The sequence below is a fragment of the Muscardinus avellanarius genome (genome assembly GCF_963383645.1).
Source record: "Muscardinus avellanarius genome assembly, chromosome: 3".
In the NCBI taxonomy this organism is placed as follows: domain Eukaryota; kingdom Metazoa; phylum Chordata; class Mammalia; order Rodentia; family Gliridae; genus Muscardinus; species Muscardinus avellanarius.
Window position 1 is genome coordinate 109,623,375 of NC_137788.1, and position 16,109 is coordinate 109,639,483.

Here is a 16,109-nt window from a genome sequence, read left to right on the forward strand (position 1 = left end):
GGCCTTCCTCCTCCCATTTCTGATAGTCTGTCTCAGAATAACCCTACTGGGGCCGGTGTTGCGACACACGCCTGTAAACCTAGTACTTGGGAGGCTGACATAGGAGGATCCCAGGTTCAAGGACAGCCTCAATAACTTAGTGAGACCGTCACCAACTTAGTGAGACCCTGTTTCAAAACAGAAAATAAAAGAGGGCTGGGAGTATAGCTTGGAGGTAGAAGTCCCTGGGTTTCATCCCTAGCACCAAAGAAAAGAATAGCCAAGAGAATGGTAGCCTGTGGTTCTCACAAGGCTGCAGGGACGCAGAGAGATGCTGTAGCGTCTACCTTGCCCCGATTCCCTGGTCTCCTCGGGTTTCTCCAGCTACTGGGTGCCTCCTGTCTCCAGTTTCCTCAGGATCAGTGCCTGCACTTGGGCTGTTAGCCTGAGCCTGGGGCTTCCTGCTGGGGCCCTTGGAAATGGCTTTTCTTTTTTCCTTAACTCTCTCCCAGGGGCCTCTTCTAGCCTGGTACTCAGATTTCCACTGTATACCATGCTCCAGAAACAGGGAGCTCAGACAGGAGTGTACAGGAAAACGTGTGCAGATGTTTTCAGAGCCTACCAGGGACCAGTCTATACCTGCTTTGGCGATACTGCCAATGTTTCCCCCTGGGTCTTGCTACATTCTAGTTACTAAGAACACATAGGAATAAGGCAGCCAGATTCACACCATCCATTCCCTACAGTTTGTTGTTGCTCTTATTGGTGTGTGTGTGTGTGTGTGTGTGTGTGTGTGTGTGTGTGTGTGTATTGGTACTGGGGGATGAACCCTGAACCCAAGGGCATTTTACTTCTGAGCTAAATCCCAAGCTCTTTTTAATTATTTTATTTGATTTATTTTTTTTAATTTTTTTTTTTTTTGCAAGTCTGGGGATGGAATCCAGGGACACTCGACCTCCGAGTTACACCCCCAGTCCTATTTCTTAGTCCTTCTTTTGAAACAGGGTCTCACTGAGTTGCAAAGGGCCTCACTAAGTAGCTGAAGCTGTGTGCAAACCGTGATCTTCCTGTCTCAGCCTCCCAAATGCTGGGATTACAAGCATGCGCCACCACGCCCGGCTCCCTGGTGGTCTTTTTCAAGACTTTCTCACCTCCATTCACCAGCGAGATGATGCTTTTACCTTCGCCTCTGCTGAGCCCACCAAAGCCAGTTGAGGATCACCCAGGCGGCACCACTCAGCTCTTGGAGGGCATTCTCCAATGGCTGAGAGCGCTCTCACTTCACTCACAGCCCAGGATGGTCAGCGCCAACCTGGCTGAATCCGAAGGCCAAAAGCCAATCGCAAACTTGACAACAGGTGCGTGCAGAGGAGACAGTTAAGTTGACTTCCCTTTTTCTAATTTGAGAGGTTTCATGTTGAAGAAAATCAGAGAGTTGGGGTTGCAGGAGACCCAAATGCAGTCACCATGAAGCTGGGCTGTGTACTCATGGCCTGGGGCCTCTGCGTTTCCCCCAGTATTCTCTGGGCAGTCCAGGCATTTCCAGGTGAGTAAGATGTTTGATTGTTGCAAGGGAATGCGCTCTGCCTGGCTCTGGGAAGATCCCAAAGAAAGAAGCCGGGACTAACTGGAGTCTCCAGACTGTCTCGGCGGAGTAAGAAGGCCGTGGATAAGAGGGTGGGTGTGTGGGATCCTGTGGCTTTTCAGAATATAAGAATCTCTCAGCCAGGAGTGGTGGGCACGCTTGTAATCCCAGCATTTGGGAGGCTGAGACAGGAGGATAGCGGTTCACAGACAGCCTCAGCTACTTAGTGAGGCCCTTTGCAACTCAGTGAGACCCTGTTTCAAATAAAGAATAAAAACTAGGGCTGGGGGTGTAGCTCAGAGGTAGAAAGCCCCTGGGTTCCATCCCCAGTACCACACACACACACACACAAAACAAAACAGGGTCTCCCTAGGCTGTTGAGGCTGGCTTCAAGCCTGTGATCCTCCTATTTCAGCCTCCCAAGTACCAGGATTACAGGTGTGTGCCACCACACCCAGCTCATCTCCACCTCTTCCAATTTCTCTCCTCCTCCTCCTCCTCCTCCTCCTCCTCCTCCTCCTCCTCCTCCTCCTCGTCTTCTTCTTCTTCTTCTTCTTCTTCTTCTTCTTCTTCTTCTTCTTCTTCTTCTTCTTCTTCTTCTTCTTTTCTTCTTCTACTTCTTCTTTCTTCTTCTTCTCCTTCTTCTTCTTCTTCCCTTTCCTTTCCTTTCCTTTCCTTTCCGTGATGCTGAGGATTGAACTCAGGGGCATTCTACCTCAGAACTACATCCTCAGCCTTATTTTATTCTTTTTATTTAGAAATGAGGTCACAAAGCCAGGTGTGATGGTGCACGCTTGTAATCCCAGTACTTGGGAGGCTGAGGCAGGAGGACCGGGGTTCGCAGCCAGCTTCAGCTACTTAGTGAGGCCCTCAATAACTTAGTGAGACCCCATTTCAAAATTTAAAATAAAAGAATAGGGTCAGGGGTGCAGCTCGGAGGGAGAATGCCCCTGGGTTGACTCTCCAGTTTTGAAAAAAAGAGAGGGGCTGAGTCCAGCTATGTGACAGCGGAGGACTGAGAAGAAGGAGTGGATGGCAGCTGAGAGGGGAAACAGAGAACGCCTGGTGGGCTGTGCCAGGAGCCGGGACGTGGGGTGGCCTCCCGAGGAGAAGCCGCAGCTGCAGAGAAGGTGTGTGCAGCCCGGGGAGTGCGGAGGATAGTGGCACAAGGGATAAAGAAGAGCAGGCTCCTCTGAGAGGCCCCGGGCTGGAGGGCGGCAGGGACCCTGGGGGCGAGAAGCCATCACAGAGATGGCAGAACCAGCATGCACCCTGCGTGGTCAGTCCTGGGTTCCGAGATGGCTGAGGGGATGAGGTGGGACATCTAGAACTCTAAGCTTCAACTCGAGGCAGAGAGTGGTTCTGAAGTTACCCGAAGAGTCTGCGAGTGGGAGTCGGGGAGAGGAGAGGACAGAGAAAGGACTCTAGGGAGGATGCTGGGGGCTCAGAGCCTTATCGCAGCTTCGAGGCCAGATGCAGCAACTTAGCATGGCCCTGTGGGACTTAGACTGTTTCCAAGTAAATAAAATAGGGCTGGGGTGTAGTTGGAGGTAGAATGCCCCTGGGTTCCATCCCCAGTACCACATTAATAATAATAATAATAATAATAATAATAATAATAATAATAAAATAGGGCTGGGGTGTAGTTGGAGGTAGAATGCCCCCGGGTTCCATCCCCAGTACCACATAATTAATAATAATAATAATAATAATAATAATAATAATAAAATAGGGCTGGGTGTAGTTGGAGGTAGAATGCCCCCGGGTTCCATCCCCAGTACCACATAATTAATAATAATAATAATAATAATAATAATAATAATAATAATAATAAAATAGGGCTGGGTGTAGTTGGAGGTAGAATGCCCCCGGGTTCCATCCCCAGTACCACATAATTAATAATAATAATAATAATAATAATAATAATAATAATAAAATAGGGCTGGGTGTAGTTGGAGGTAGAATGCCCCCGGGTTCCATCCCCAGTACCACATAATTAATAATAATAATAATAATAATAATAATAATAATAAAATAGGGCTGGGTGTAGTTGGAGGTAGAATGCCCCCGGGTTCCATCCCCAGTACCACATAATAATAATAATTAATAATAATAATAATAATTAATAATAATAATATAGGGCTGGGTGTAGTTGGAGGTAGAATGCCCCCGGGTTCCATCCCCAGTACCACATAATAATAATAATAATTAATAATAATAAAATAGGGCTGGGGTGTAGTTGGAGGTAGAATGCCCCCGGGTTCCATCCCCAGTACCAAAAGCAAAGGTAAACAAGTAAGAGGAGGAGAAGAGAGCAGCTGGGGCTGCAAGCTCTGGAGGCAGCATGCTCAGGCTGGGGCCAAGTGGATGCGGGGAGGAGAGGATTTGGAGGAGCGCCTTGAGGGCCCGCCGAGGGCCCGAGTGGACCACATCCGCCAGTGAAGGACAGACTGGAGCCTTTGGAGCTCAGACATGCCTGACTCACTTGACTCTTTACTCGCCTTTTAAACTTTGGGTGTGCCGGGCGTGGTGGCGCACGCTTGTAATCCCCGCGCTTGGGAGGCTGAGACAGGAGGATCGCGCAGGTTCAAAGCCAGCCTCAGCTACTCAGTGAGGCTCTCAGCAACTTAGTGAGACCCTGTTTCCAAACAAAATATAAAACAGATCTGGGAGTGTAGCCCGGAGGTAGAAAAGCTCCTGGGTTCCACCCCCAATACCACACACACACACACACAAAAACTTTGGGTGTGTTTACTTGTCTAAGCTAGGCCTGCTTCTGCAAAATGTATAAAAGGAGGGCGAGGTCACATACCTAGACATTTGTGGAGAGGAAATAACGTGACGTGAGAACGTGCCAGCCGTGTGTGGTGGGCTCCAGTGTCTGTCTTTCCCTCTGGACCTACCGTCCACTCTGGGTCCCGCTGCCCACAGCCGGTGGCCATGCCGGTGAGTCTCACACTCTCATTCTCTAAGCCACAGTCCCCTCCCCAAGAGCTCGTGGGCACCAGGGAAGCAAGGTCAAGCCCATTTCTCTGGGGGCCCAGAGCATCTCTTGGAAAGAAAGCGCTGGTACCTTCCTTCCTCACCCTATCGAGGACGACCCTCCAGGGAGAGGGGCCCATGGGAGGGTGACTCCCTGTTTTCTTTCTCTCAGCTGCAACGGCCCTTCCTGGCTCTCCCGGGACCATGCCCTCTTCTGACGCCAGTTGGGAGACTGCGAGATGCCCAGGGATGGTCAGCACCAAGGAGAGCGGCTGCCACTCAGAGGCCGACCAGGAGGCCGACCAGACTGGCCCCGAGGAAGCTGGCTTCCAATTCAAGGGCTACACCTTCAGCGAGCCTTTCCACTTGATCGTGTCCTATGGTGAGGTCCCAGGAAGACCTGGCCAGCGCCCTGGACCCTCCTTTTAAAAAGCTCCACTTCAGCCGGGTGTGGTGGCGCATGCTTGTAATCCCTGCACTTGGGAGGTGGAGACAGGAGGATCGCGCTGGTTTGAAGCCAGCCGCTCTGGCTTAAGAGACCCTGTTTAAAAAAAAAATATATATATATATATATATTAGACCCTGTTTAAAATATATATATATATGTTAGGTCTGGGAGTGTAGCCCGGAAGTAGAAGGGTTTCCAGGAACCCCAGTACCATCAAAAAATAAAAATTAAAAAATTAAAAAGCTCCACTTCAGCGGAGTGTAGGGGCTCACGCTTGTAATCCCAGCATTCAGGAGGCTGAGACAGGAGGATCGTGGTTCATGGCCAGCCTCAGCTACTTAGTGAGGCCCTTTGCAACTCAGTGAGACCCTATTTTAGAATGAAGAATAACGCTGGGTTCTGGGCAGGGGTCGCGCGCGGCGCACAAAAGCCGGGGCCTGGGTCGCGGGACCCTGGGCCCCGGGCCGAACTGCGCGTAGCACGCCAGACCCCTGGAGAAACCAGGCCCAGTAAGACGCTGGGTTCTGGGCGGGGTCGCGGGCGGGGCACGCCTAATGGGGCCCGGGTCGCGGGACTCTGGGCCCCTGCCGAACTGCGCGTAGCACGCCAGACCCCTGGAGAAACCGGACCCAGTAAGACGCTGGGTTCTGGGCGGGGGTCGCGGGCTGGGCACGCCAGATGGGGCCCGGGTCGCGGGACTCTGGGCCCCTGCCGAACTGCGCGTAGCACGCCAGACCCCTGGAGAAACCAGACCCAGTAAGACGCTGGGTTCTGGGCAGGGGTCGCGGGCTGGGCACGCCAGATGGGGCCCGGGTCGCGGGACTCTGGGCCCCAGGCCGAACTGCGAGTAGCACGCCAGACCCCTGGAGAAACAAGGCCCAGTAAGACGCTGGGTTCTGGGCGGGGGTCTAGCACAGGGCACGCCAGCTGGGGCCCGGATCGCGGGACTCTGGGTCCCGGCCGAACTGCGAGTAGCACGCCAGACCCCTGGAGAAACCGGGCCCAGAACAGAAAAAGATAAAGAAAAATATCGGAGAGGTGGTAAGAAAGCCGTTATGGATGCCAGGACACTGGAGATGCAGACAAAACTTATCTAAATGCACTGGAACTTATGGAAAAATTCGCCGTGAAAGAGGACTGCTATTTCTCTATATTGTTAAGAATCTCAGACATCACATATAAGGAGAGAGTTTAGCGGAGACCAAGGAGAAATGCGGTGTTGAAAGAGTTCTTCGCAATGGTGGTAGAGACTTGTATTCAGGAGAAGCAGAAACCGGATCTTACCAACTTTATTTTTTTGGAGAAATTACACCAAATGTCGAATGCTACCATCACGCATGCTTAGGAACACTGGACAACATTCAGAGTGGAAAAAGAGCCTGGGAAGGATTTGAAACGGTGGAGGCAGTGGCAATGCCAGTGGCCAATATTCGGGGGAGGCAGAGATCTGATACATTACAACTGGAACCTTTGAAATACTAACCACAGAGACAGTGATCGGAACCTGCTGAGGGGTTAGGCGGGCGCCGGGGCCAGTGGCCGACATCGGAGCTTGCTGTGAGGCAGGGCCACTACTGAGGCCTCCGTGGCGGGATTGTAACCTGCAGAGGGGTTAGACCGATGCTGGGGCCAGCGAGGCCGGCATTGGAGCCTGCCATGATGCAAGGCTTGTGCTAGGGCCTCCGAGGTCGGGTCCGGAACATGCTGAGGGGTTAGGCCGATGCTGGGGTCAGCGAGGCCGGCATCGGAGCCTGCCGTGAGGCAAGGCCAGTGTTGGGGCCCCCGAGGATGGGACCGGAGCCTGCTGAGGGGTTAGGCCGGTGCTGGGGCCAGCGAGGCTGGCATCAGAGCCTGCCATGAGGCAAGGCCGGTACTTGGGCCTCCGAGGCCAGGATAAGAGCCTGCCGAGGGGTTAGGCCGGTGCTGGGGCCTCCGAGGCCAGGATAAGAGCCTGCTGAGGGGTTAGGCCGGTGCTGGGGCCAGCGAGGCCGGCATCGGAGCCTGCCTTGAGGCATGACCAGTGCTGGGGCCTCCGAGGCCGGGATCGGAGCCTGCCGAGGGGTTAGGCCGCTGCTGGGGCCAGCGAGGCCGGCATCGGAGCCTGCCTTGTGGCAAGGCCGGTACTGGGGCCTCTGAGGCCGGGATCGGAGCCTGCCGAGGGGTTAGGCCGCTGCTGGGGCCAGTGAGGCCGGCATCGGAGCCTGCCGTGAGGCAAGGCCGGTACTGGGGCCTCCGAGGCCAGGATAAGAGCCTGCTGAGGGGTTAGGCCGGTGCTGGGGCCAGCGAGGCCGGCATCGGAGCCTGCCTTGAGGCAAGGCCGGTACTGGGGCCTCGAGGCCAGGATAAGAGCCTGCCGAGGGGTTAGGCCGGTGCTGGGGCCAGCGAGGCCGGCATCGGAGCCTGCCGTGAGGCACGGCCGGTACTGGGGCCTCCGAGGCCAGGATAAGAGCTTGCCGAGGGGTTAGGCCGGTGCTGGGGCCAACGAGGCCGGCAGCAGAGCCTGCCGTGAGGCATGACCAGTGCTGGGGCCTCCGAGGCCGGGATCGGAGCATGCCGAGGGGTTAGGCCGGTGCTGGGGCCAGCGAGGCCGGCATCGGAGCCTGCCGTGAAGCAAGGCCGGTACTGGGGCCTCCGAGGCCAGGATAAGAGCCTGCCAAGGGGCTAGGCCGGTGCTGGGGCCAGCGAGGCCGGCATCGGAGCCTGCCTTGAGGCATGACCAGTGCTGGGGCCTCCGAGGCTGGGATCGGAGCCTGCCGAGGGGTTAGGCCGCTGCTGGGGCCAGCGAGGCCGGCATCGGAGCCTGCCGTGAGGCAAGGCCGGTACTGGGGCCTCCGAGGCCTGGATAAGAGCCTGCCGAGGGGTTAGGCCAGTGCTGGGGCCAGTGAGGCCGGCATCGGAGCCTGCCTTGAGGCAAGGCCGGTACTGGGGCCTCTAGGCCAGGATAAGAGCCTGCTGAGGGGTTAGGCCGGTGCTGGGGCCAGCGAGGCTGGCATCGGAGCCTGCCGTGAGGCAAGGCCGGTACTGGGGCCTCCGAGGCCAGGATAAGAGCTTGCCGAGGGGTTAGGCCGGTGCTGGGGCCAACGAGGCCGGCAGCGGAGCCTGCCGTGAGGCATGACCAGTGCTGGGGCCTCCGAGGCCGGGATCGGAGCATGCCGAGGGGTTAGGCCGGTGCTGGGGCCAGCGAGGCCGGCATCGGAGCCTGCCGTGAGGCAAGGCCGGTACTGGGGCCTCCGAGGCCAGGATAAGAGCCTGCCAAGGGGCTAGGCCGGTGCTGGGGCCAGCGAGGCCGGCATCGGAGCCTGCCTTGAGGCATGACCAGTGCTGGGGCATCCGAGGCTGGGATCGGAGCATGCCGAGGGGTTAGGCCGGTGCTGGGGCCAGCGAGGCCGGCATCGGAGCCTGCCGTGAGGCAAGGCCGGTACTGGGGCCTCCGAGGCCAGGATAAGAGCCTGCCAAGGGGCTAGGCCGGTGCTGGGGCCAGCGAGGCCGGCATCGGAGCCTGCCGTGAGGCAAGGCCGGTACTGGGGCCTCCGAGGCCAGGACAAGAGCCTGCCGAGGGGTTAGGCCGGTGCTGGGGCCAGCGAGGCCGGCATCGGAGCCTGCCGTGAGGCAAGGCCAGTACTGGGGCCTCCGAGGCCAGGATAAGAGCTTGCCGAGGGGTTAGGCCGGTGCTGGGGCCAACGAGGCCAGCATCGGAGCCTGCCGTGAGGCATGACCAGTGCTGGGGCCTCCGAGGCCGGGATCGGAGCATGCCGAGGGGTTAGGCCGGTGCTGGGGCCAGCGAGGTCGGCATCGGAGCCTGCCGTGAGGCAAGGCCAGTACTGGGGCCTCCGAGGCCAGGATAAGAGCCTGCCAAGGGGTTAGGCCGGTGCTGGGGCCAGCGAGGCCGGCATCGGAGCCTGCCTTGAGGCAAGGCCGGTACTGGGGCCTCGAGGCCAGGATAAGAGCCTGCCGAGGGGTTAGGTCGGTGCTGGGGCCAGCGAGGCCGGCATCGGAGCCTGCCGTGAGGCAAGGCCGGTACTGGGGCCTCCGAGGCCAGGATAAGAGCTTGCCGAGGGGTTAGGCCGGTGCTGGGGCCAACGAGGCCGGCAGCGGAGCCTGCCGTGAGGCATGACCAGTGCTGGGGCCTCCGAGGCCGGGATCGGAGCATGCCGAGGGGTTAGGCCGGTGCTGGGGCCAGCGAGGCCAGCATCGGAGCCTGCCTTGAGGCAAGGCCGGTACTGGGGCCTCCGAGGCCAGGACAAGAGCCTGCCGAGGGGTTAGGCCGGTGCTGGGGCCAGCGAGGCCGGCATCGGAGCCTGCCGTGAGGCAAGGCCAGTACTGGGGCCTCCGAGGCCAGGATAAGAGCCTGCCAAGGGGTTAGGCCGGTGCTGGGGCCAGCGAGGCCGGCATCGGAGCCTTCCTTGAGGCATGACCAGTGCTGGGGCCTCCGAGGCCGGGATCGGAGCCTGCCGAGGGGTTAGGCCGCTGCTGGGGCCAGCGAGGCCGGCATCGGAGCCTGCCTTGAGGCAAGGCCGGTACTGGGGCCTCCGAGGCCAGGATAAGAGCTTGCCGAGGGGTTAGGCCGGTGCTGGGGCCAACGAGGCTGGCATCGGAGCCTGCCGTGAGGCATGACCAGTGCTGGGGCCTCCGAGGCCGTGATCGGAGCATGCCGAGGGGTTAGGCCGGTGCTGGGGCCAGCGAGGCCGGCATCGGAGCCTGCCGTGAGGCAAGGCCAGTACTGGGGCCTCCGAGGCCAGGATAAGAGCCTGCCAAGGGGTTAGGCCGGTGCTGGGGCCAGCGAGGCCGGCATCGGAGCCTGCCTTGAGGCATGACCAGTGCTGGGGCCTCCGAGGCTGGGATCGGAGCCTGCCGAGGGGTTAGGCCGCTGCTGGGGCCAGCGAGGCCGGCATCGGAGCCTGCCGTGAGGCAAGGCCGGTACTGGGGCCTCTGAGGCCAGTTTAAGAGCCTGTCAAGGGGTTAGGCCGGTGCTGGGGCCAGTGAGGCCGGCATCGGAGCCTGCCGTGAGGCATTACCAGTGTTGGGGCCTCCGAGGCCGGGATTGGAATCCTGCCAAGGGGTTAGACCGGTGCAGGGGCCAATGGCCAGCATCGGAGCCTGGCGTGAGGCAAGTTCACTCCTGCGGCCTCCAAGGTTGGGACCAAAGCCAGCTTAGGGGTTTGACCGGTTCAGGGGCCAGCGAGACCAGAACTGGGTCCTCCCATGAGGCAAGGCCGCTGCGTGAGCCAGCGAGGTCTGGATCAGTCCACTGAGTAGCCAGGCCACTACTGGGACCATCAAGAGTGGGATTGGTACTTGCAACGCAGCATGCACAGAGAAATATCGCAGAAAATATAAATCAGACGCTTCTCTTAATCAGCAATAACTAGGAGGAAAAGGGCAACAGGAAGAGGTTGAGCTATAGAAAGGGCCCTATAGTGAAGCAACTAATGTGATCAATCAGAGGGTATGTAATACTGGAGGACGGAGCCTCTTTAAAATGCAGGAGGTACATAAACAAATATATCAAAGTAAATCACCAAAGAAGTGTGGGATGGAGGGAGGGGGAGGGAATGGGACGGTGGCTGGAGGAGGGCTAATTGGATGATGTGTGCTTGTATATCCTCTCAAGTCTTGTACTCCAATGTGATTGATATATGACTACAATGCACCAATTTAAAAAATAAATTAATTAAAAAAAAAAAAAAAAAAAAAAAAAAAAAAAAGAATGAAGAATAAAAAATAGGGCTGGGGGTGTAGCTCAGAGGTAGAATGCCCCTGGGTTCCATTCCCAGTACCCCCCCGCCACACGGCTGGAAGTGTAGCTTGGAGGTAGAATGCCCCTGGGTTTAATCGAGGAAAAGAAGAGGGGGAGATCCACATTTAATCTTGGAAGAAGGAGGTAAGTTGAAGAGATTGATAGCTCAGCTGGGCCTTGGGGCGCACGCTTGTAATTCCAGTACTTGGGAAGCTGAGAGGAGGACCGCAGGTTCAAGACCAGCCTCTGTAACTTAGTGAGACCCTGTCTCAAAACAAACAAATAGGGCTGGGGTATAGCGCAGAGGTAGAATGCCCCTGGGTTCAATCCCTAGTGCCACACACACACACACATACAAAGAGAGAAATCTGTAACTCTACAAGTTCAGAGGCAAAGAATTGTTCTGGAGTTGCCAGTAGAGCTGGGGAGTGAGAGGGGACTCGCTGTTGCTTTTGCTAGAGAAAGTTCACGGGCATCGCGAGGGCACTCGGCTGGCGGCTGACACCCAACTCTTGCTCTCGGCCACAGACTGGCTGGTCCTGGAAGGTCCAGTGGCACCCATATTTGAAGGAGACCCCCTCGTTCTACGCTGCCGGGCTTGGCAAGACTGGCCGCTGATGGAGATCACCTTTTACCGGGACGGCTCTGCCCTGGGTCCCCCTGGACCTCACCGGGAGCTCTCAGTCACTGCCGTGCAGAAGGCAGACAGCGGGCACTACCACTGCAGCGCCACCTTCCAAAGCCCCGGTCCTGGGAGCCCAGAAACAGCGTCTCCCGTGGCCGTCACAGTCCAAGGTGAGAGCCGGCTAGAGGACTGGGGTGAGGAGGGGCGGGGAGCCCCCATCGCCCTTCTCTGGCCTGGAGGTGAACAAATGACTGGGGTCTTGAGGTTGCAAGTGCCAGGGGGTCACTTTCCACAGTCTTCCCATCATCCCCCAAAGCCTTTCAGCCATGCCTGGAATTCAGTGCGTTGCCACCACCCAGAGATGTGCATTCTGGGATTTATTTGTAGGTTGACTGGGCTGTTGTTCCATTTGTCTGTCTGGATATCTTTTCAAGTTCTGTCTACTTAAATGAGGAAGGGAGGGAGAGGAAGAGGGAGAGGGAGGGGAGAAGAGAGAGAGAGGGAGAGAGAGAGAGGGAGAGAGAGAGAGGGAGAGAGAGAGGGAGAGAGAGAGATAAGGAAGAAGAAGAAGAAGAAGAAGAAGAAGAAGAAGAAGAAGAAGAAGAAGAAGAGGAGGAGGAGGAGGAGGAGGAGGAGGAGGAGGAGGAGGAGGAGGAGGAGGAGGAGGAGGAGGAGGAGGAGGAAGGAGAAGGGGAAGAAGAAGGCAGCAGCGGCTGGGTGCAGTGGTATACCCCTCTAATCACAGTTACTCTGGAGGCTGAGGCAGGAGATCTCAAGTTTAAGGCCAGCCTGGGTGACATAGCGAGACCCCGTCTCAAAATAAAGTAAATAATAAATAAATAAATAAGTAAATAAACAAACAGGCTGGGAATGCAGGTCAGAGGTGAAGGACTTGTGTAGTGTGCAACCCTGGACTTGATCCCTAGTACCAACAAAATAATTTAAAAAAAAGTAGTTCTAGCTAGGCGCAGTAATCTCAGCATTCGGGAGGCTGAGACAGGAGGATTGTGGTTCCTGGACAGCCTCAGCTACTTAGTGAGCCCTCTGCAACTCAGTGAGACCCTGTTTCAAAAGAAAGAATAAAAAATAGGGGTGGGGTGTAGTTCGGAGGTAGAATGCCCCTGGGTTCCATCCCCAGTACTGAAAAAAAAAAAAAAAAAGGTAGCTCAAGGGGAACCTTTCCAAAGGGCCTGCTCCTGATGGAGGCGGCGGGAGGTGACTGGCCCACCTGCTCTTCCTTCTTGCCTGTCTTTCTCCCAGAGCTGTTTACAGACCCAGTTCTCACAGCCTCGCCCTCCGCTGAGCTCCAAGAGGGAAGCCCAGTGACCCTGCACTGCCAGACGAAGCTGTCCCAGCAGAGGGCCGCCCGCCTGCTTTTCTCCTTCCACCAGGATGGGAGGACGGCGCAGGGCAGGGGCCTCTCCTCGGAGTTCCAGGTCCCCCGGGCGTTGGGCGAGCACTCTGGGTACTACTGGTGCGAGGTGGCCACCGAGGACGGCCAGGTTTGGAAACGGAGCTCCCAGCTGGAGGTCAGAGTGCAGGGTGAGGCCTGTGTGCGTGTGTTTTGTTTGCATGTGCACGTGGGAAGAGGGGGCTGGGTGCCCGGATCCCTGGGCTGGGGTCTGTTAGAAAAAAAGAGGACGAGGGGCACAGCTCAGCGCCATAAAGAGAAGGCTTCGATGCACACCTGGGAGGGACTCCCTCTTGGCAGACAGAGGGCCAGAGGGCCACTCATACAGTCTGGGTCAGTGCTTTTTTTTTTTTTTTTTTTGTACTGGAGATGGAACCCAAGGGCATTCTACCTTAGAGCTATATTATTATTATTATTATTATTATTATTATTATTATTATTTGCAGTACTGGGGATGGAACCCAGGGGCATTCTACCTTTGAGCTAAACCCCCAGCCTTATTATATTATTATTATTATTATTATTATTATTATTATTATTATTTGCAGTACTGGGGATGGAACCCAGGGGCATTCTACCTCTGAGCTACACCCCCAGCCCTATTTTTTTATTCTTTATTTTGAAACAGGGTCTCCCTGAGTTGCAAAAGGCCCCTCTAGGGAGCTGAGGCTGGCTGTGAACTGCAATCCTCCCATCTCAGCCTCCCAAATGCTGGGATTCCAAGTGTGCATCTGGGATGAGGGCAGGGAAGGGGTCAGTCTCTAGAGCACCTAGTATGGACAGATGCTGACTGGGTCAGTCTGGTGCCCTTCACCAGCATATCAGGTCATCGGGTGCCAGTTCGCAGTTGGGACCATGCAGACAAGTGTCAGCTGCCCTCCTGTTGGGGCCTGGTGGACAGCCCTGTTATAGGTAAAAAGTTTGATCTTGTGGTGTTCCCGTTGCACTAGTTCAGAGAGAGAAATTCTAGCAGGCTGCTGGAATATAAGCTAGTGTGACCTTGAGAGCAGCAGAGGGTAAGTAGAGGACTTGTCCTTCCTAGACCAAGACCTGAGCTGGTCCCATGTCCTCCCCACGACTGGGGTTCTAAAGCTGTGCGTGCGGCGCAACACCCGGAATCCCAGGACTTAGGCCGAGGCAGGAGGGTTGCAGGTTCAAGGACAGCCACATGACTTAGTGAAACCCTGTTTCCAAATAAGAAATAAAACAGGAGCCAGGCGTAGTGGCGCACGCTTGTAATCTCAGCATTCGGGAGGCTGAGACAGGAGGATCCTGGTTTACAGACAGCCTCAGCTACGTAGTGGGGCCCTCTGCAACTCAGTGAGACCCTGTTTCAAAATAAAGACTAAAAAATAGGGCTGGGGGTGTATCTTGAAGGTAGAATGCCCCTGGGTTCCTTCCCCAGTACTGCAAAAAACAAACAAACAAACAAAAAAAAAAAAACCTGGAATGAGGGGAGAAGCTCAAGCTCTTTTGCCATTGCCCCCACCCCTTGCCAGAGACGAGAAAGAAGGGGCCAGAATTCACTGTTGTACATGCCTCCTGCTCCACAATCCAGGTCCCATCGGCTCTGCTGCACCCTGCACCTTGGAACCAACCTTGCAGAAGCCAGCTGCTCTGGAAGAGCATCCCAGGAAGCCCGCTGGGCCTCTGCCTCCACCGCCCACCCCTTGTGCTGAGCACCCGGGCTTCTACCCTGCAGACCCGCACCTGCAGCACCAGATGGGCGTTCTCCTGGAGCAAGTGCAGGCTGTACGGGTGCTCCTGGGCCACCTGGTCCTGGAGCTGCGGGACCTGACTGGCCGCCGGGAGCCGGGGACCGCGAAGGCCCAGTGACTTCTGTGGTGTGGCCCAGCCTCCCCACACACCTGGCTGAGTCTGCTTCTCTCTTTCTGTCCTGTACCTATGCAGGAATGGTTTAACACGCCCCAGGGCTTTGGTAGAATAATGGACATGACTGAGTAGAAATAAATTGGTGCAAAGTGTGAATTGGAATTCAGCAGTAATTGGATTTTGTTTTAATGTGTGTGTGTGTGTGTGTGTGTGTGAGAGAGAGAGAGAGAGAGAGAGAGAGAGAGAGAGAGAGAGAGAGAAAGAAGAGAAGAGAAGAGAAGAGAAGAGAAGAGAAGAGAAGAGAAGAGAAGAGAAGAGAAGAGAGAGATGCTGGGAAGGAACCCAGGGGCATTTTACCTCTAAGCTTCACCCCAGCCTGATTTTTTTTATACTTTATTTTGAAGCAGGTCCTCACTAAGTAGCTGAGGCTGGCCGTGAACCTGCGATCCTCCTGTCTCAGCCTCTTGAGTTCTGGGATTACAAACGTGCACCACCACACCTGGATGACTGGCTTTGTTTTAGAACACAATGGCATGACTCAGATAAAGCAATGACGGGGCACAGTGACACACACCTACAATTCCAGTGCTTGGGAGGCTGAGACAGAGGATCCCAGGTTCAAGGCCAGCCTCAGGAACTAAGCAAGACCTTGCTACAAATTTTTTTATTTTTAATTTTAAAGTGAGGGTGTAGCTTGGAGGTAGAATGCTCCTGGGTACCCAATACCCAGTACAGAAAAAAAAAAAAAGCCAAGGCTGTCAAGGGCTTGCAGTGCCAAAGAAGGTTAACCAAAAGCCATCAATTCACTTTCCTGCCCAGCTCAGGAAGCCAGCTCCTGCCCACAGGGCTGGGGTCTCAGGCTCTGCCCACCCAACGCCAAGGCCGAAGCTGCGTCTTGGCTCAAGCTCCCAAAGGTGACCAGGCCTCCACTCCAGAAGGCTCTTAGTCAAGACCTCTGCCAGCCCTGGGAGGACTGAAGGGCTGGCGTGACTCCGGGGCTACAGGCTTAATGAGAAGACAGGTGTCCTGTGCTGAGGTGGGAAAAACACAAACAGAACAAACTGAAACAAGTATGGGCAGGTATGAAAAATAACCGGTTCAAAACCAGAGAAGCCAGCCGGGCGTGGTGGTGCACGCTTGTAATCCCCGTGCTTGGGAGGCAGAGACAGGAGGATCGCACAGGTTCCAAGCCAGCTGCACTGGCTTAAGAGACCCTGTTTCCAAATAAAAATATAAAATAGGTCTGGGAGTGTAGCCTGGAGGTAGAAGGGTTTCCAAGAACCCCAGTACCAAAAAAAAAAACAAACAAAAAACAACAACAACAAGAAACAGAGAAGCTGCCTGGCGTGGTGGCACACACTTGTAATCCCAGCATTCAGGAGGCTGAGACAAGAGGATCGTGGTTTGCGGCCAGCCTCAGCTACTTAGTGAGGCCCTTTGCAACTCAGTGAGACCTGTTTCAAAATAAAGAATAAAAATTAGGGCTAAGGGTGTAGCTCAGAGGCAGAA

The 16,109-nt window shown here is 55.7% G+C and overlaps 1 protein-coding gene across 1 annotated transcript; it reads left to right on the forward strand.

Moving 5' to 3' along the window:
• Positions 1 to 1,393: 1,393 nt before the first annotated feature.
• FCRLA (Fc receptor like A) lies at positions 1,394 to 14,603 on the forward strand (the record flags this gene model as incomplete). The annotated part of the gene is given in 7 exon segments (XM_080691521.1): positions 1,394 to 1,415; positions 1,418 to 1,525; positions 4,496 to 4,510; positions 4,719 to 4,928; positions 11,260 to 11,526; positions 12,617 to 12,898; positions 14,326 to 14,603. Coding segments are annotated over 7 exon segments (1,182 nt in total).
• Positions 14,604 to 16,109: the final 1,506 nt, after the last annotated feature.